The 20,780-nt window shown below is 35.4% G+C and overlaps 1 protein-coding gene across 4 annotated transcripts in view; it reads right to left on the bottom strand.

Moving 5' to 3' along the window:
* Positions 1-260: 260 nt before the first annotated feature.
* The window catches only part of PRDM5 (PR/SET domain 5), an 83,813-nt gene continuing 63,293 nt past the window's right edge, over positions 261-20,780 (bottom strand). For 3 of the 4 annotated variants that reach the window (XM_031553094.1, XM_031553095.1, XM_031553096.1), the window contains 3 exons: positions 18,865-18,950; positions 7,306-7,410; positions 261-2,212 (listed from right to left, as the gene is read on the bottom strand). In XM_031553094.1, coding sequence (XP_031408954.1) covers positions 2,048-2,212; positions 7,306-7,410; positions 18,865-18,950 — 356 coding nt within the window. In that variant the 3' untranslated portion in view covers positions 261-2,047. The remainder of the gene's footprint in view (positions 2,213-7,305; positions 7,411-18,864; positions 18,951-20,780) is intronic. The other variant, XM_031553097.1, reaches the window with a different exon arrangement.

The raw sequence follows: 20,780 nt of genomic DNA, 5'->3' as shown, positions 1-20,780 counted from the left end.
ACCAAAAAGGGAAGAAAGAGGACTTCGTATATTTTCACACACAGATTGGAGATGCAGAGTAGTAAATCTTTATAATTGCACTTCTTTAAAGTCTGCAGGAATCCTAAACAATCAGAATCAATTAAGTATATGCATTTTAAACACACAAATCGAATAGAACAAAATAGTCAAGTGTTACTGAATAATTTTAACTTGTGAAATATCAGCTATGCAGTTTATCTTCAGAACTAATACTCTGAAAAACTACTAAAACACAGGAAAAAAGGTTCTACATTTAATTGAAATTAAAAAGAACATAGATTTTATGACTTTACACAGAAGAGATTACAACATAACACAAGATTACATAACACATACATGTAGTCTTGCAACTTTCTCTCACACACCAGCTTGACATCTAAGTAACTTGTTCTGCACTGAACTGGTATGTTAAGGAACAATATAATATTAACTGTGTTCTTCACATGCAATTCTCATTCAGAACCCTCTTCGTATGAATTTATCTCAGTATGTAAATGCCATGGATTATTTTACACCATTACAATACAGTCTGGCAGACTACGCCTGTTGCCTAACTATGCCTTATTCTTTTTAAATATCTAGGGGACACGGTTCTAATTTCAAATTTGCAGATTCAGCTAAAGATCACACCACCGCCAGCAGAAACCTTGCAGGTAAATCACTAAAGCCAAACTGGTCACATGTAGCTCAGGAAAGATCTATTGCTATTTCTGTGCTGGTTGAAAAATCTATCACGAAAGACAGATCTGAGAAGAGAGATTAAAAAAAAAATATCGTGCTGTTCATTCAGCTGTTCCCACTGCAGTTCAGAAAACCTGAACTCTCTTCCCATAAAAACTAGAACCAGGATGTTTCAACACAAGTTCATTTTGTAAAACATGGTCTAAAATAAATATGAAAAATTTGCCAGTGACAGTCTTAATATTAACTGCTGATTAACTGGATTTTCAAATCCAATCACTCTCTGAAGTTACATTTTTTTTCTACTCTTGTAGATAACAATTTCTTAGTTATCTAGATGTGATATAAAGAAGATATGCAGTAATTTTTTTCCAGAGTTTTACTCCAGTAAACAACTCAATGTGATATTTCGGAGAATTTCATTGTTACCTAAGTTTATTTCTCCCATGGCTCATTAACAAGATTAACAAAACAAAGGTAGTTAAATGGGATGAAGAAAACTAGGGCATCTGATTTAGCAGTAGGAAAGACTGGGAACCAGCTATTCACCAGAAAATCAAATGCATACTAACCAGACAGCTGGAGCTGCTCAAGTCACTCACTCAAGAAGTCTTCCCACTTGCCTTGCCAGTCACAATGATGAGTATGAATATAATAGTTGAACTAAATTGTTTATTTTTCTTTTACTTCTGTCATGTTACACGCAACCACAATCATTTCTGTTAGTGTCTAAAATCTAAGTTGACAGATTTCCACAGTTTCTATGTCCATACATCCTGACATCTCAAGAACTAATTCAAGTTAATCAGTTCCATCTAGAATAAGAAAGCTGTAAATAAAGTGAGATAAAGTCATGTCACAATAAAATGCGGCATTATAAGAATTGAATAAAACATGCCTGAATAGAATCAGCAATCAATTACATAGAAAAATTCTGTCTGGCTTCCACTTTAAGATTTGTAATGGAGCGTGAAGCTTAGATATAGAAATAGTTGCAGACAGCCAGGGGTTCAGCTTTAGATGTCCAAGCTTTCCAGGCTGCATCACTAATATCTAGGTTTCTAAGGCAGGAGTTGAGAAAGCAAAATTTATTTAAAGCTGGTTGGATTTTTTTATTTGTTTGTTTTAAATTGTCTCTTCAACTTCTTATTTTCAACTTCTTATTTTACTTCAAGTGAATGTCTTTGTTTTTGTCCTGCTACCATGTAAAAAAGTGAGAAAAATAATATGCGTACACAGTTGTTTCTCCTGACTATGCCTACTAGTCAGGTGAGAAGTCTGGAGTATGTACACATACAAGTGGAACACTTTGGAACATGAGATCCATTCTTCTCACACATCATAATTAGCTGTCAGTTTCACCATGGACATTTTCCATGTGCACTTTGAGGTAGTCGTTTCTTGTAAACTTCTTGTGGCAAAGCTGGCATTCTGCCATTGGTCGATTGGGGTTGTGAGTCAGCTTGTGTCGAATCAGCATTTTCTTCAGGCTGAAGGACAAATCACAAACCTAGGCCAGAGAAGACAATACAAAGACAACAACAGAGGTCTTAAAACTTCAAATATGTATAATTTTACATCACTGAAGCCACAGCTATGCATACCTGCAAGACTTAATAAATGAGTTTGTCTTCAAAAGAATAACTGCTTCAGAGAACACTTCTAAGATTATTACTTTGTCTTTCAATGCTGTACCTTAACAATCTGCAACACATTGAGGTATTCCAGTAACATTACTTTTTGAAAACCTATTTTTCTTTCTGGACACAACAAAAATTTAGACAAAAATCTCACAAGCATCTGTCAATTTAACATCAAGGGAATCTCAGCAGAATGAGATCTGTGGGATCATAAAAATCAGTTCAAATTGCTCAGTTATGAAGAGGCAGAAATGAGAAAGAAGGGGTTCTCAAGACTGCAACAAAGGTTAATAACAATAAAAGAGGAAGCCCAACTGTTGCGGTGATCTTTTGCCTGGCCAAAGAAAAAGATAATAGTTGCAAATTAAAGTGCAATTCCTTTGCTCTATTACTGGCGGCTGCTTCTTCCCTTCCTCCTCTGCACTCCATGCTTTCAAGTCCACTCTACTATTTGAACAGACAGATGGATAAGGGACTCAGCTATGCTAAAACAACCATTTCTTACACAAACTTCTGTACTGCAGTCAAAATGAAAGGTTAACAATAAGTTCAGCTAGGAGGAGTTAGAAAAGAAAGAAAAGTTAAGAATCTGTAGGCAAGACATCAAGTTACTCGATGTCATGTAGTTAATGCTGTCACATTCAACTTCCATCCAAGTATATACTGTAGGCATGAATTTCCCAGAAAAAAATATTTTTAGAATGCATGCTCCTGATTTGACAAATGAAACAGTCAGTGAACATATCAGTAGATAAAAATGAACATGTACAGGCTTGCAGTCCTAGAATTCCAGACAAAAACAAGTCTTGTGCAGAGGAAATTCACGAGAATCCAGCAGAATCTCTCTGATGGAAAACAGAATTTTAAATTTATATTGGTATCAAACTAGTAATGAAAATGCTGGATGACTCTTTTTAAAAGCAAAGTGCACAAACAGAATTGACTATACAAACAGATAATTGTGACTTGCGGAATACATATACTTTGGTATACTGATAGACAGTCAGCTGAACATAAGCCAGCAGTATGCCCAGGTGGCCAGGAATGCCAATGGCATCCTGGCTTGTATCAGGAATGGTGTGGTGAGCAGGACTAGGGAAGTCATCCTGCTCCTGTACTCAGCACTGGTGAGGCCTCACCTCAAGTATTGTCTTCAGTTTTGGGCACCTCACCACAGAAAGGACACTGATATAATGGAGCAGGTCCAGAGAAGGGCAACAAGGCTTGTGAAGGGCTTGGAGAATATGCCCTACGAGGAGAGACTGAAGGAACTGGGGCTGTTTAGTCCAGGGAAAAGGAGGCTGAGGGGAGACCTTATTGCTGTCTTCAAATATCTGAAAGGTGCTTACAGCGAGAGGGGGTTGGTCTCTTCTCACTGGTGACAGGTGACAGGATGAGGGGAAATGGACTCAAGTTGCACCAGGGTAAGTTTAGTTGGGTATCAGGAAAAACTTCTTCACAGAAAGGGTTGTTAAGCACTGGAATAGGCTCCCCAGGGAGGAGGCTGAATCATCATCCCTGGATATGTTTAAAAGCCATTTGGATGTGGTGCTCAGGGACATGATTTAACAGAGGGTTGTTAGAGTTAGGGTAGTATGTTCAGGTTGCGGTTGGACTTGATGATCTTTAAAGTCTTTTCCAACCTGAACAATTCTATGATTCTATGAATGCCAGCTAAGGCAAAACCATACAATGACCATAAAAAAAGCAACAGCCTGAGGCAAGTTTTGTACCAAAAATATTTTTCCCAAGACAAGAACATTGTATGTGCTATTGCGATGGAACATTTCTGAATTTATGACATGATGTAACAGAGAGAGCTATTATACAGCGACTGTAACTCTCCAACTTTTTTCCCTAAGCACATAATTACCTCTTTCAGCCCCAAGCAACAGTCACTCTTTGTTAACGGATGATGAATGTTACTTACAGCATTCACTGGTCGGGTCTTAATACTTCTTTTGTCAAGTACCATTTTCTATTTCTCTTCCACAGAAACACTCATGTACCTAATCACTACCATCACACTTGCTCTCACGTTTCAATGTGTTAGAAGTATCATGTCTTTGTAAACATACATTTCCTGGAAACTAGGAAGTCAATCATGGATATACACACATAAGCTGCATGTATTCTGTGCATCTTACATACACCTCACAATTTAAAAAAAACAAAAAACAAGTGAGAATATAACAGGTAGGGTTCAAGATGCCAAATTCAGCTTCCATTAACTTCCAAAAATTTCAGCAATGACTGTATATTGTATTTATAAAAAGAGAAGACAGACAATTTGCAGAAACACCCCAAGGTAGAAGGAGAATCTGTAGTATCCACTTTGAATATGATGAAAATGCCAGAACATAAAACCACAAAACAAAAAGAACCAGCCTAAGAGCCATTCAGACCAGTATTAACCTCCCTCCAAAAGTTTTCAACAGCAAAAAAGGCTAAGGAGCAGGGCAAACATAACATAAATCTCTCTGTGATGCAGTAGGCCAATCAGTTTTGGAGATTTCCTCAGAAGTTCTTAGTATTAAAAATAAACTATTCATATAAACATAAAGATAAATCTCTTGATTTCTAAGGTGAACTGCTTATAGCACAGTCTCATGGTAATTTTTTTCATTAAACAACTGGATCTAGAACCACACGTCCTGCTGTTGCTTTAAGGCTCTAGGATATTTTACTACGACACTTCTTCAAAAAGAAAACAGGGAATGCATTACATAAAGTTATGACATATCTTGTGCTGTGCTCAAGCATACAAATACCTTATTTTAGGACTTTGCTTCATATTTCAGTTTTACAAGCAAGGCTGACATTTTACAGATTTACAACCATCTTGCTTATTTACACTGGTATTCTAATCATTCTCTCCAAAATGATAGAAGTTTTGATTGAATAGGGAGGATGGAGACAACTGACGTGTAAAAGTGCAGAGTCAACTAAAGATGGAGTGGTGGGAAATACTGCACTGGAAATAAACCAGGATAAGTAGCACTTGATCTTTCTGTCCCAAAAGAATAATATCTTGTCTCCGAGGAAACTGAAGTTCAAGTGGCCTTCCAGTTAAAAACAGGCAAGTCTTCAGAGGACAGAAAGCCAATATACGAGGATATACATATTTTGTGTTTCTGTATTTCAGTTTTCATTTTTCCTTGTGAAATATTAGAAGTTTAAAATAGGAATATTCAATTTCCACTATCATCAGTGGAAAGTGAAGTCTTTGATTCATTAGAAGTAAGGTCTAAAACTGCTTTTGATGATTGATAATACACAGAAATGTAAAGAAAGTGCAGCACCTTCAAATGGGCTATATGGATTACTTTTACATGTAGCACAAGCCTGTATTACATGAAACAGGAGAGCACTGAAACATTTGAGCAACTGAATATTGTATGAATGAGCAGTAGTGGCAACTGCTGTGCATGTTAAAACCCTGAAAACTCAGCAGTCTCTGTAGTGTGTTGTTGGCCAAACATGCGTGCTGAAGAATGATTTTAGTGAAACATGACAGTAATTGAAAGCATTAAAAAAATCTGCAATAAGTGAAGGTACGTAAGAATTCTTGGGGAAGGATGAGGGCTAGGTATAGATTACAGCTGTTTCAAGAAATATCATTATTTGGGAAAATAAAATGCTATCTGGTTAATGAGGAAGACTGAAGAATTATTTGAAGTAGGAAAGTACATTTCCAGGCAGTTCCTATAACAAATTAAAGAAAGAGAAAAGAAAAAAAATAAAGCAGCCCTCCCCATATTGGTCTCAAAAAGCATACAGAGACTTTCCCCAAAGTGTGGGAAAGGTTGCTCTTACACTGCAAGTCAGCCAACAGTTGCTAAACAGTACAACAATCTGAGAACTGAAAATGTTACTGACAATGATCTCAAGCTAGAGAAATCCTCAAGATACTATCTGTAACCAGGATAAGATTATCCCAAAAGAATACAGCAAATCTCCTGACTTATAGACATTAGTAAAATTGCTACTATTGAGTCTGAAATTTTTCATTAAGTCTTAATGAAATGTCAGACTATGCCATTAAAAGCCAGATCAATTAGTAGAACCTTCTGACTTTCATGCAAAGTGATTATTCTAATCTTGCATCCAACTGTAGAAATTTCTGAACAACTTTACAACTCTTCTGACTGAGCCACCTAGAATGTAACTGAAAATGGGCAGTTTGCTAGAGACTAATTCAATCAGTGCTAGAATTACAAAACAAAGAACCTGCACTCATTTTATTCCTTGGACTGATGCCCTCACTAAATCCTTGAACAACAATTTTAAATCCAGTATTTGATAATTCTGAATGTCATTCCTTTCCAATTGTTTCTGCACAATCAACCTTTTCACACACCCTGGAAGTGATGAGACGCATTGTACACAGGATGGGATATACTGTAATTGACAGTGATCTATGAGCTGTAATACAGTATTCTGTGTTTCAGAATTGCAAACATACACAGCATCTGTGATTTCTTCATTGTTCAAAGAAAACACATGGATAGTTATTGAAAATAACACACCAGATTTCATTAAACAAAAATAAGAAATTCTGAATTTATACTTGTCTTACTGAACAACATCAGAAGCATTCAGATTCCATGTAATGTCTTTAATAACTTTTTCTGTATAAGCTGCTCTCGCCAAGTATTAACCTGTCAAACAGTCAAAGGGAAACCCAACTAGCATGAATTTGTAACATGCAACACCCAAATTGCATTAAGAACAGTGAAAACAGCACTTATGGCAGTCAAAACCATTAAAAAAGTGAGTGCAATGCTCTTGGCAACTGCAGAGGATACGTAAAATTCACCAGAATGGTCTTTCATGAGCTAGGCAAAGACCCTATTAGGGGTAACTTTATGCCGCGGCTAATGGATGCAAGTCCATATTCTCACTGAAGATAAGCCTTGTTCCTGCACTGAAGTCAAGAAAACAAAGTGATAGATCAACTCACATCACACTGAAACGGCTTCTCTCCGGTGTGGGTTCTCATGTGCTCATCTAGGCCTCGTTTTTGACTGAAAGCCTTGTTACATTCAGAACATTGGTATGGCTTTTCCTGTATGAAATGACAACAGTGAGTGAAAGTGAGTCAACACAGAGCCCAAGTCATTAAAGGAGTGGAATTCCATGCTGGATGATGGTGCAAGTTTTATATTCTCTCCAAGGGATTACAGTCAGTGAAAACAACAGAAAACGACTTTCAGATGATTAAGTGAAAGCTGGGAAAGCTGTTTCCACTGACAGTTTCCACTTCAACACCCACTTATGAATTAATTATCTGTTCCAGTCTTTCAAACCCAGCCATTTTGGAAGTCTGTTTTTTGTAACATGAAAGGTATGAAAACATAAACTTTCAATGTGTTTTCCTTCATCCACCACAAAAGCTTAAAGCAAAAAGACTAGTAAGATGTCTATAAAACCTTACATTCTTTACCAGGTTTCCAAGCAAGGAAAGAAACGAGGGGAAGAACTGGGGGTACAAGAAAAGTTTGCAGTAGAGAAAAAAAGCTTATTTTGAAAAAAGTGATGACAGAAGGTTAATCACATATTCACTGCAGAATCCCAAAAGTACAGATGGCAATCTAGCCATCTGTATTTTTTTTAGAACTATTGGTTAGCAGCTACTGTAACACACGATGTTATAAAAGTAGCAAGTTCACTGACCTCAAATACTTAAATATTAGAGGTATGTATGGAAAATCACTTATATAGAGATTTCCATCTTCAAAGTTCTTCCATAATACATAAATCTACATATAGGGAATTCCTTCTTTATTCCACTACATTTACGAAAGAACCACATGGAAAACAACATCTAAATAAAGTAATTAAATATGAACATAAGTATTATGGCACTACAAATTGCTCCACTGATGATTCTGAAGGTCTAGAGGCACTTTTATTTTCAGTCAATTGTACTTCTTCCGTTTTCACCCTACTTTCTTTTTCCAGTGTTCCCTAATTACATATTGCTTGAATTCAAAAGACAGATAGATGCTAAAATATCCACTAAGGATTTTTTACTAGGTAAAATTGAAAATAAAGACTGACAATCGATAGGCAATAAAAATGTTAACAACTCCATGAATTAACAAATAATAATAATTAACCTTATATGGTCTTTTGGGCGATAGTGTGAGATTGGGAGAAAAGGGAGACTCCACTAAGGGAGAAAGAACAACTCAGGTAAGGTTTTGAAGCTAAAAATTGACACTGACTTCCTATTCTGAGTATGTAGGGGAAAATAAATCTCTCTATATTGCTTAATCCTGCCAGGTGCTCAGCATAAACTGTACAAATTAAACAAATAGCATATCAATCAGTGCTGCTCTGGGTAAATCCCAAGCTCTTTCTTTAGGGCAGCTCTTCACAGTATCCAGAGTTCTTCTGTTGGAAGCCATGAGAGTGTACTCCTCATGAAGTTCCCTAGAAAAGGTTCTGTCAAAGAAATGTTTCAGCTTGCAGTGACAGGAAGCTCTATCAACATGGAAAAGTAGTTCTTCAGTAATATCAATTTTACATTTGAGTATATTATGAAATTTTTAAAAGTGCATTCTAGTTTGATGCAAGACAAAACTGCTGACACAGCCTGACTATATGGTGTCCAGCTGCACATCATTAAATAGGCCTAATAAAAGCCCTAAACAAAGTTTTCTTTGCAAGATTCTCCTTACATGTTTATCTTCTTTGTTTTTTTTCCCAACAAAAACTTAATTTTGTAATTTCCATAATGCTTCAGTGTACAGTAAAACATAAATTACTTATAAAAGATCTCTACTGATCTTAAATTGCCATTTACTGTAAAAACTCCGAAATGAAAATTTTTTCTGGACTGCCTGAAGAGTTCGTGAAGCATTATTTTTAAGGCAATATATGGATAAGCCATATGAAAAGCAGGTTACTGCAACACTTTAATTGGCTCAGCATTATGCTCAACATAAACTACATTTTCTGTGAGTTCTCAGAAAACAACCTTTCTTTGCATGGGTTGTTTCACAGAAAGGGAAAATGTAAAGTATATGATATGTGTATCTAAAACAGCTCTGAAAAAATTCAATTATTGCAAACAGCATCAGGTGCATTTACTTCCTTTTTATCATCTTGTTCTAAAGGAAACTGAAGGGTTAAACTTGATAATGATTAACTTCATCATTTCAGAGCCAGATGGGCTTCAGAAGTGCCTAAGTTCCATTTTAGAGAGAAAGCCAATATGAACACCAGGAAGTTAGTCATAAGCCTGGGCAAGAATATTGCCCCTGAGGTCATATGCATTTATTTGTATGATCTGTAAAATTCCCTACTGCAGGGAAAAAAAAAAAAAGGACATATCTATTTATTCTCTTGGCATTTACATTCAAATTCACATTGCATCCAATGCTGCCTTTGATCTTATTTTAGATCCCTTACATCTGTATTTACCATTGACTTCAGCAGACACAGTTTTGATTCACATCAGCCTGCTCTCTCCATTAAACTGCCTTTCATTCATATCTGTGTCCATTAAAAAAAGCATAAGATAAATTATAATAAAAAAGCTGTGTTATCCAGTTATATATATACACACATATATATGTATGTTTGTATGTATTTAAAAACACAGCAAGGAGTCTGAAGAAATTGAAATGCCATCAGAAAAAGACAAGATGGACAATGATGAGATTTGAATAAAGTTGGAAAAGGGAATAACCAGCTGACTGTCAACAAAACAGGAAGTCAGTGGAAGGATCATATAAGTTTGACTTCAGAGGAGTTTAGCAACTGCTAGTAGTATAACTCTACCCTCAGTTCTAAAGGCATCTGCCAGCCCATAGATATGATGGCAGCAAAGCCAAAGGACTACATGTGTTTCCTTTTATTGATGATTCAAGTGAGGAAGGGAGCTGGGAGATCGAGAGAGAGGATTTGGCTGATACTGAAGTGATTTAATATTACTCTTTTAAGTATACCAGGTCTAAATAGAAATATATAGATGGGGATTTGTAACGTTTCTGCCTCTAAACACAGAAAGACAAGAAAGGTCTAGGAGAGCCTAAATGAGACTTGCCATTCTGGAAGATGTTTCTCTGTAAAAATGGTACTCTAATGTAGAAGCATCCATCTTTGATGATTTTTAGTATATCAAATTAAAAAATTAAAAAAAGAGAGAAGAATTTTAACAACAACTGTGATAAATAAAACAGAATCTTCTCTCCAGTGCACACCTTCTCTGCCTTTGGATGGCAGAATCATAAATAACTTCCTTGGATTCTACACAAATTGTGCATTGCACTGAAAAAAATGAGAACAAGACAAATTTTAAAGGCCATTTGATGCCAACTTTAACAGATTGGTAGAACATGTGTAAAGTGTATCCTGCAACAACAGCAGATGGAAATACTTACGTGCATAATATCTGAACTGCTAACTGCTGCTGTAGTTGTCTGTTGCTGTAGTTGTAGTTGTTGCTGTGTAAACTTGTTAAAATTGATTGCAAAGGAAAAGCATTAATGATTTTGGTATGACCCTTTCCTTTAAAATCTGGAACTATCTGGACCCTTTCCTTTTAAATCTGGAACCTGGAACTATCACATCAGTTCATCATCAGCAACAAGAAAAACCACAATCCAGAAGATAGTATTTCCAAATAAAATACAACTCAAGATTCAAAGTTAAGAGTGTAAAGAGTTAAGGATAATTCTGGCAACTCTTTCAAAGATGGCAAGCGCAAGCTAAAAGTGGGATAAACCCATACTCAAGAGACCCCATTCTTTACCTTTTTGAGTAATTTTCTACAGTGATTGCAGAGTTATACTACTCAAAGTGAACTTCTTGACTACCGGAACATTACTCAATAATCCTTTTCAGAGCTTAGAATTTTAACTGACATACAGAGCATGCTTAACATACCACAGCTATCCAGAACTGTGCTCATTTTTTAAATCTCCTGAATTCAGCTGATTCACTTCCTATCAAAAATCCACATATTGCTCATTTCTTTTTGTAGATCATATTCATACATTAAAGCATTCATGAGAGTTATTAGAATGTCAGGGAGAAATACACTGACCATCTTAAGTGTTACATGACAATCAACGAGCCGGATGTGAATTTTCTTTGTGCTGACAACTGAACATTCAGGGAAGACAACAGAAACAAGGAAAAACATATTACATCTTGTATTACTTAAATAACAGTAAAAGATAGTAAAAGAATTTTTTTTCCCTCTGGAAACATATGAATTTATCTCTGTAACACAGTAGTCTAGAGGCAAACATGACATATTTGGGGAAAATGAACAATAAGGCTGCTACCTGTTATCATACTACACGCACAAAGCTTCTTGGTAAAGCCAGAATAATTCTGAAAAGATCTCAATCCAAGTTCCTTAGTAAACAGCAGATATAGAACTTTTAGGGGTGTGATTTACTAAAGGAAACATAAGAGCTAAAAAAATAAAGTGCTGTTGAAAATATTAGCAAGAATGGAAAAATGTGGACTAGAACAAACATGATCACTCAGAAAACATTAAAGTATATTAGCCAGGCTTGCAGCTACCAATAACTGACGTCTCAAACTAGCATCCCTGGAAATCCAGAAGCTTAGTCACTCTAAACAACCTAGGAAAAGCAGTGGTGTAACCTGCTGTAGAATTTAGGACAGACATATACTGACTTCTGGGAGTGTTATATTAAAGGTCATCTTAAGCATTCAGAGAAGTTTAAGACATAAATGTTTTATACTTCACATGTGCTGTTCCTTTGTATGCTTTAAATCCTTTGCTAACACCTGTAACAGCCTATTTTATTCATCACAAATTACAAATGTTGATGTGTCCCTCAAACTACAGTGAGAAGCTATTTGGCCAACTAGAGGTGACATCTACTAAAAAAGGTGACCAGAACAGGTACCATTTTGGTCAACAGTCCCATCTGAAAGGGAGCTGAAGACACAGAACTACAAGAGCCTGGAAGGAGTTCAACCTAAGGTAGCCTACACAGGGTTCATGATGCATACCTGTAAACTACTAAAACTGCGAGGTGAGCTGCGTGTAACAGCAAATGTCTACCAAAAGTAAAACAGAACATCAATGAATAAAAAGACAGAGAGAACCTGAAGGATCCTTCTGTTTGGTCTAGAAATCCCACAACAGATAGTGTCAGACCATGCTGAGGGAGCCAGGCCAAGCAGGTAGCTCTTAATAATAAGACCTGTTAGACAGTAGCTATGTTAACAGACTGTTAAGCCTCAGCAAATTCCAACGTCAATACACATTTTTTTCTATACAGAGAAAGACTGATGGGTAGTTTCACCATCAATGAAATGGTGACATGTAATATAACACTCAATTATTTTAAAAAGATCAGCTTTCATCTTCACTGAAGGGTAGGAAATTGAGAAATAGCGCAGTATGAAAGACAGTAAAGTGTCTACTGTGGCTTATGTAGTTACACTTCAGCCCTTAAAACAAACCATTAAGCTGATTAATGTCAGGAAAAAACCATCAGTGACACTTTCTTCTAGGTCATCACCACTAGCAACACATCCCCCGTTGAGAAGAGAAGCTAAGTCACTTCAGATCACAGATGGTGCAAGTTAATGGAGTCCAGTTTTGTATGTAAGTGTGAAAAATGTGAAAAAACTAACAAGATGCTCTCTTAGTAATTGGAGGGGGTTTAGAAGTCATAGCAAGCAGATCTCCCACAGACAAAGGTCCACTTAAACTATCAGACTTGCATTAAATTACTGAAGAAATGTTGACACAGGAAGACAAAGGCTGATGAGAATTTATAACTCTGCAGAAGTAGTAGGGCTTTGAATCTTATAATGGTTAAAGCTCAATAAGCAAGAGAAAGTTAGACAGTTAATAAATCACTTTAGAAATACACACTTCCTCCAGAAGAAGTAAAATTCTTCTAAAAATATTTCCAATGGTTGCAACAGGCACAATAATCTTCCTGTTGAAACAATAGTGAAATGCTCCCAGCAAATTTAAACAAAAATTTTTGTTAGGAAAGTTCTATATTACTTCAGTTTTGGGATTTTTGAAAAAATTCTGCAGTCTTCTAAAGACAGCTCGAGTGAACATAAAAACACACATCTTCATTTAAATGCCTGTCAGAAGTAGAGGCTGTATTTCTTCAAAAATTCTATTATTTGCACTTAGTTGGACTTTACTATACCATTAACATCTTTCTTTCCACAGAAGTTCTACCCATTTGCTATCTACAATTAATTGTGATTAATTGTGAAGTTTTACTTTTTCTTTTTTTTTTTTTGCTTTGTTTTAAACTGCTGAAACCATTTCTACCCTAAGATTTAGAGAAAGAGGTGATTCTTTGATCAGCCATGATGAGAACCAAACAGATGTTGATCTGCTTTTGGAAGAATAACAATATCAATAGCAAAGATATGTTTTCCTTCTAATAGAAAAAATAGGAAAAAGTGCATTAATCAACATTACTTTTTTTTTTTTCTTTTTCTTTTGGTAAGTGTGAAAATACAGTTGCATTGGGATACAATCCTCCTATATTCTGTATACAAATAGAGATCTTGTATGCAAAGAAAACCACAGCACTGGCAAAGTCATCATCCTCAGGCACAGATGTTTAGAATTCACTCATGTTACACCAATGGGGAAATATAGAGAAAATATAATAATGAAAAAAAATTCAAAATTCAATCAACACCTTATATATTATTTCATTGACAGTTTTGTTCATAGAAGACTATATTTAGTACCCAAAGCTTTTTGCTTCCTTTTTTTTTTATTTTGTGGGTGAATAGGACAATGACAATTTTTGGGGGGCAGGGAGGAGGAGCAGTGTCCCTCCCGCTGTACATAAATACCAGGTTCACAACCACCTGAGAAACCTGAACATCTGTAAGTCTATGGGTCTTGATGAGATGCACTCCAGAGTCCTAAGGGAACTGGCTGACACAGTCACCACGCCACTCTCGAAGATATTTGAAAAGTCATGGCAGTCAGGTGAAGTCCCATTTTTAAGAAGGGCAGTAGACAACCCAGTGAGTGATTAACTTCTAAGCATATATTTACATTGAATCCACTCATATGATTGCAGCCTATACAAATATATCCATTCGAGCTTCAGTGAGATTAATTCTCTCAGCCGCCACTGAAAAAATAATTATGGAATTTAGGAATTCAAGACTTGACTTTAAAATCATAGAAATATATGAGATTACTGAGCCAGGAGTTGGATTTGATGATTGACCCTTGTAGGTTACTTTCAGCTTGGGATATACTATGATTCCTTGTATCCAGAAATACACAACATCAATTGCAATCTACAGTCCAGTTCCACTTAATATCTGTGTATGTGTGAAATAGCCTGCCATATATTTCATGTGTGGAAAAGTTAGTGGCAAAATTACAAAAAAATATGCTTACCGCCTGATTTTTTCATTTCTTACATTTCTGAACTTTTAAGAACATAGTTCAACATTTATACTTTTTTTTTTTTAAATAGTAGGAATCTATGCATTAAAAAAAGTAAATGTAGCTAATAATACACTGTAATTTCTCTATTTTTCAACTACTATCTCAGAAACATACAATGAGAATTAAAGCCAGCAGCCTTTCAACCATCAGAAATCAGATTTTTAAGTAAACTACAGGAGTCAGATCTGTTACACATTAGAAGTATAAATGTGAAATATTCTAGCCAAATGATGAAAGAGCATTTGGGAATGACTTCTACACTACCTGTTTTCCATCACTGCCATGTATTTAACTGAAACAATGTAATAAATCTACATTTTCAAAAGTACTGAAAATATCCATTTGACACAACAGTAATTCTGGGCACCTATCAACTATTAAATTTCCAAACATTAACAATTATATTGCAGTATTTTCTCCCTGTTTAAGTTTAGACTACGTAACATTGTGCCCAGTACCGAACAGAGCCTTAGGGAAAGGTAAACTTTACTGTACAGCGAAGGGTGGATGCATATTTCCTCAATACAGGCTATAGCTCATACATTTACTTCATTAAGAAATTCACTGAGTTTCTCATTTATGTTTTCTTAGGCTGTTATCCTTCTTAAGAAGAAAACCAAACAAGTCAGGCGCATTTGCTTTTAAAGAAGCAAATTGACACTCCAGTGAAATTTTAATATTAGATGGTATTTTCTTCTCCTTATATCATCAGTAGGAATTTTGGCTTACCCTCCCTGCTTACTCTAGAGCTTGAGCTGACACCTGTGGCCACCCAGGTTGTACCAAGTTTAACAGCTGCCAGACCTTAACTTTCTAAAATGATTTTTCCAGCAGTCTTCCCTGATCCACAGGATTAGGTTTGGCATTTTATCCCACTAGTAAAACATATCTAAATTTAAATTGTTAAATGTCATATTATTACATTTAAGCTACTTCACAATTTTTCTGGCCAAAAGACAAGACCTTTTTTTTCAAGATATCCACAAGAAAAGCTCTTGAGGAAGGGTGCTATAATTATGCTTATTCCATGTTGCTGGGTATAGCTGAAGATGCATAGCGGGGGGTGTTGCAGCACCAAATGACAAGACTACACAAAATCTTCAATAAAATCCTTGAAACACATACAATGTGACAGGAGGTCCTCAGGCCCAATTGTTTCATTTCATGTAATTAACTGCTACTGCATAATACTACTTGCTACCACAGATGCAGTCTCTGAGTTCCAGAATGAAGAACTCCACCACAAACACTGCAAGCACCTAAAGACAGGCTTCAAAAATAACTTACATTAGTAGCTCAGAATTTTCAGTCTATGTTAAAGATCTAAGATGCTCAAAACCAGCAATCCAGCTTATCATTATTACATACAAATTTGCAAAGATACCAGCCTTGTAAAGGAAACCATCTTAATCTTTTTAAGTCTTGATCATACCCAGAAAACTAGAGTGAAGAGATAATCTGACAAAATGGGCAGGAATGCTGGAGAATTACCACCTCTTCTATAGCAGTCAACGTATATCCGATTCAGAAAAATAGAATTTGGGGAAAAATTAATATAACATGCCATTTCTACGTAAATTAGCTTCTCTGTGAAGCTTCGTAAAAGGAGTAACAGATAAACAACATGACAGAAAAAGAAGCATAACATGATTGTTTAGAATTCATTTTGTGGTTTTGCCTGCATATTTTTAATCATCTAATGAAATGGTAAAGATTTCTAGTCATCTGCTTAGCACACTTACACATAGGGAAAAAAAAGAAAAAAATTGAAATATAAACTGGATATAGATGATTACTACAGCCTAAGTATATGGAAACACTCAAATCACATTTGGCATGAACCGAGCTGTACAGAATCTCTCATTCTTTCCTTCTGTAAGGATACTGTAACAGCACATTGTTTGATACAATTTAAAATCAGATTTTATTACCCTCTTAGTGTAATAAAATTTCTGTTTCTCTGATTATAACATCTACACTCATTAAGAAAAAAATCTCTACTCTGTAAAAGTTGTTTTCTAACTCTTCCCTTTCCTATTACCTAAATAAGTACTGGTTGAATTTTTCTTCCATCACTCATAAGTAGTTTAAATTATTTTCTTTTTCCTCCTATTCTCACATCAATATAAGTTCTCAGTTTGCCTTTCAGTTCTATTTGATGGAAGCATTTTGAATCAGATGATAAATTTTGAAGATTTTAATTTTTTCTGCCTACATGTAAGAGTGGCAAAATGTTATAAGAATATATGTAAGCAATAAATTATGTAAAAGAGATAGTAACAAGTAACTAAAAGCCAACAATAAAAGAGCAAATTCTTTACTAAGGTGTATGATTACTTTTCAAAGTATAGCTAAGGGCAAGAAACATCCTACAAAAGTACAAGTACACTCAGCTGAAGAGCAATTCTATTCAGTGCTCCGTTCAGCACAATTAGAAAAAACTTTTGAAATACTTTGATACATATACAAAAATCAGAAAAATACAGAATTATCAAGAAGTAACCGCACAACTTTCCTCCACTGAAACACTTCATTTGCTAAGGCAGTAGGATATGCAGTTCTGTTAAAAGTAAATACTCTTCAGTCTATTTACCATTTTGAAGCAATGAAGATAATGTTTGTAAAGCTCTCAAGCCCCACTCACAATCAAGCATTCTGAAGAAAGAAAGTACCATCTGTTGCAAAATATTACATTCAACAGAGATGCACCTATTCAGGCTTTAAAGGCCTATTCTTACTCTTTTTTTTTTCTTCTTCTTCCTTTTTTCTACATAGGATGTTGGTGGTTTTGAGGTGGTTTGGGGCCTTTTTTTTGGGGTGTTGGTTTTTCTGTTTTTACTCAAACTATATAGAAATCAGGCAAAAATTAAGCTTTTATTATGACATAGAAGGTTTTATTTACTGTTCCTCCCATTCACAGTCACATATGTGATAATGAAACTTTTTCTTATGAAGAAATAATAAGAAGAGACAGTAGTAAAAAAAAAAAAAAAAAAAGGTTTCAACTGCAATTCTTAAAGCGATTCAGCCGTTGAAAACAGGGAGAAATAATGAACAACATGGAACTAGTCTGTTCTCAGTGAAACACCAGGAAGCTATACCATTAGCTACAACTTAATGTAAGTCCCCCAGTTAATGCCTTGAAGACCTGGGTAAAATGCTAGAAAATAAAATATGTGGCTTTGATATTATCTTCATGTACTCAAAAAGCTATTCTGAGTGAAGGTTTGCACAAAATTCACTTCCACTTCCCTCCCTGATATATCCTAACTGATAATTAAGTTGATGGATTTGGCCTCTAGGCAGCCTTGATTTCTGTAAGCAGCAACAGCTCCCATGCAATTACCAGTAAAAGCTAGATTTTTATTTTATTTTTATTTCTTATAGCAGAAGGCTTACAGAGGCAGTTAACACAGAGACTGTTAGACCTCCTTGACTTTGCCAGAGATCACCCTTTCTTATGGGAATTCACATCTGACTGTTTTAGGACAGCTCTGCATATCTTTGCTAGAAAAGAAAGGAAAGCTGAGTTACTGCTGCAGTTTCGCCTCACCTCGAGCAACTTGATCTACCTGTAAACGTGCCTGTTTGCTGCAAGGGAATTGGACCAGATGATCTTTAATGGTCCCTTCCAAGTCAAATGATTCTATGATTCTTTCCAGCTTAATGTTTGTCACCCATTAATAAACTACAGCCTCTACTAAAGCTTACTGTGACTGGTTTTTACGGAAACAATAAGAATCAAAGTACTGGATACTGAAGTTTAAAGGATGGTGAAGCCTTTTTAGAATTGCTTTGTAAGGAAACAATCACAAATATTAGTTTATAAATAACCACAGATTACAAGAACAAAACCATACTGTTATTATTTTAACAGAAGACAATTAACACAGGAAAAACAGAAGGCCACTAAGAGAGTCAGAATTCAACAGTTAATGATTTAAACCATCGTATTTGGGTAAGCATTAAATACCTTGATCAGTTTAGCCTTACTTCTGTGTAAACAGGAGATATTTACTTTTCCCCACATGTGATTTATAACTAATTCTCAAATAACACCAAAGCACTTACCCTTGTGTGGGTGCGAATATGCATCTTCAGTCCATCATTCTTGCTGAAAGCTTTGTCACAGTAAGGACACTGGTAAGGACGCTCACCTGAAATTAAGGAAAGAATAAGAATACACAAGTATGGCCTCAGTACATGAAAGTCTTACACCATGGTTATTTGACAAACTGAGGCACTTTTTTTCTGATCTTGTCTTCACACTCAATTCAAACAAAAAGAAAGATAAGCATCTGCAAAATTATAAATTAAGGTCTACCTGGACAAGATGCAGGACTGGTTCAAAATATTACTCTTCATTGCTTAGTTTTGTCTTAACAAGATTTCATTATGCAGAGAGAAACAAAAAAATAATAAACAAACAAAAAAATCAATAAAAGATTTAAAAATACCCCTATAGTCTCCAACCAGACCACATTCTGCAAGTGGTCACTTTCTGGGAGGTAGAATCTAATTTAAATATGAAATACACTCTTTTTTAATGCTATGTCTAAACTATCCCATAAACTATTTTTCCATGAAAGTTTCTGCAATTTTTCCTGCCACAGTTTGTAACAGAAACAGAAGCATAATGTTCTTTGCATCTCCCTTGCAGTTCTCTTATCTTAAAAGTATTCAGTTTAATGCTAAATTAAATTAGTGTAGATTAGCAATGATCTGGCTGATTTTCCCAAACCCAGTGTAATGTGGATACAAAGCTATTCAGAATCTCAAATTTAGAAGTTTCTAAGATAGCTCAATAATACGTAAGAATTTTAAGGCTCTGTAATATCTCAAAGATCTTTTAATTTTGAATTCTTTAGCCTATGTACTGGAATCTCACTCTATCACCTGCTCTTTCCCATAATGATGTTTCTAAAAACACAGTTCAATATCTCAAGATGCAATAATTTGTTCTACTAACACATTTTAATCTGCTCTACACAATCACAATGCTGAAGATGCAAAAACCTTTATGTGAAAATACAGGTGAAGTAAAACTTGTTCTACCAAGCCAATGCAAAGGGTTCTGCTCAAGAAAGAACTTTTGCATATATAGAGAAAATTAACATAGTTCAAATGTCTGATGAACACTTACTAACACTCAATCACAATTAAAAAAACTGAGACATCTTTCATTGATTATCCAATGTAAAGAATTTAAGAGAATGGCATTAAGAGAGATTAGCTTTTAAAGTTCCTCATGTCCCTTCTAACACTGATATTAATCTTCTCTTGAGAAGTGAAGCCTCATCCCTTTTCTAATCTTTTCCCCACATAAGGCGTTCCTCCTTGGTTATTCAGAGAGAAAATAAAGGATGTATTCCTTCCTCTGAACAAGATGTAAAAGGATCACAGAAAGTACATAATGGAGATACCTTACAGAAACAGTTTTTCAGAAGGCCCAGTTGTGAACATAGTAAAGCTGATTGATAGTCAACAGTGTACTTAAAATTTCCATACAGCCGCAGGGTATGCAAATATTTGAGGACAGTTGAGATTAGACGATTATTTAAGTAAAGGGATACAAAATCTCTTTTATGGAATATTCTGTTATTTTCTCTTTCCTTACTGTTCAGACAACTCTCAATGACAGCAGCAAATCTTTGTAGTTAAATAACTGTGCAATAGAAATATTTCTTTCTCTTTGTACTCTGTCAGTAAGCAAAGTTACATGAATTCGTGTATTTTTAAAATAATAACTGCTGAGTCACTAGTTGTGTTTTCATTGAGTAGCTTGAAATCTGACTCTCTCTTACGACCCTTGATGTCTTTAATCCATGCCCCACCCTTTTAAACTGTCCAACAGTTGTCAGTGTTCAAATATTTAATTAAGCAGACATTTTTACGTTTTAGGGCTTTTGGATGTAGAAGTTAAAGCTTTCAGAGATTTGTAAGTAGATGAGGAGTCACAGGTAGTAGCTGTATCTCTCTCCCTCACT

The sequence above is a fragment of the Meleagris gallopavo genome, chromosome 4, assembly GCF_000146605.3.
Source record: "Meleagris gallopavo isolate NT-WF06-2002-E0010 breed Aviagen turkey brand Nicholas breeding stock chromosome 4, Turkey_5.1, whole genome shotgun sequence".
Classification (NCBI taxonomy): Eukaryota; Metazoa; Chordata; class Aves; order Galliformes; family Phasianidae; genus Meleagris; species Meleagris gallopavo.
This window is presented reverse-complemented; position numbering and strand designations above follow the sequence as displayed.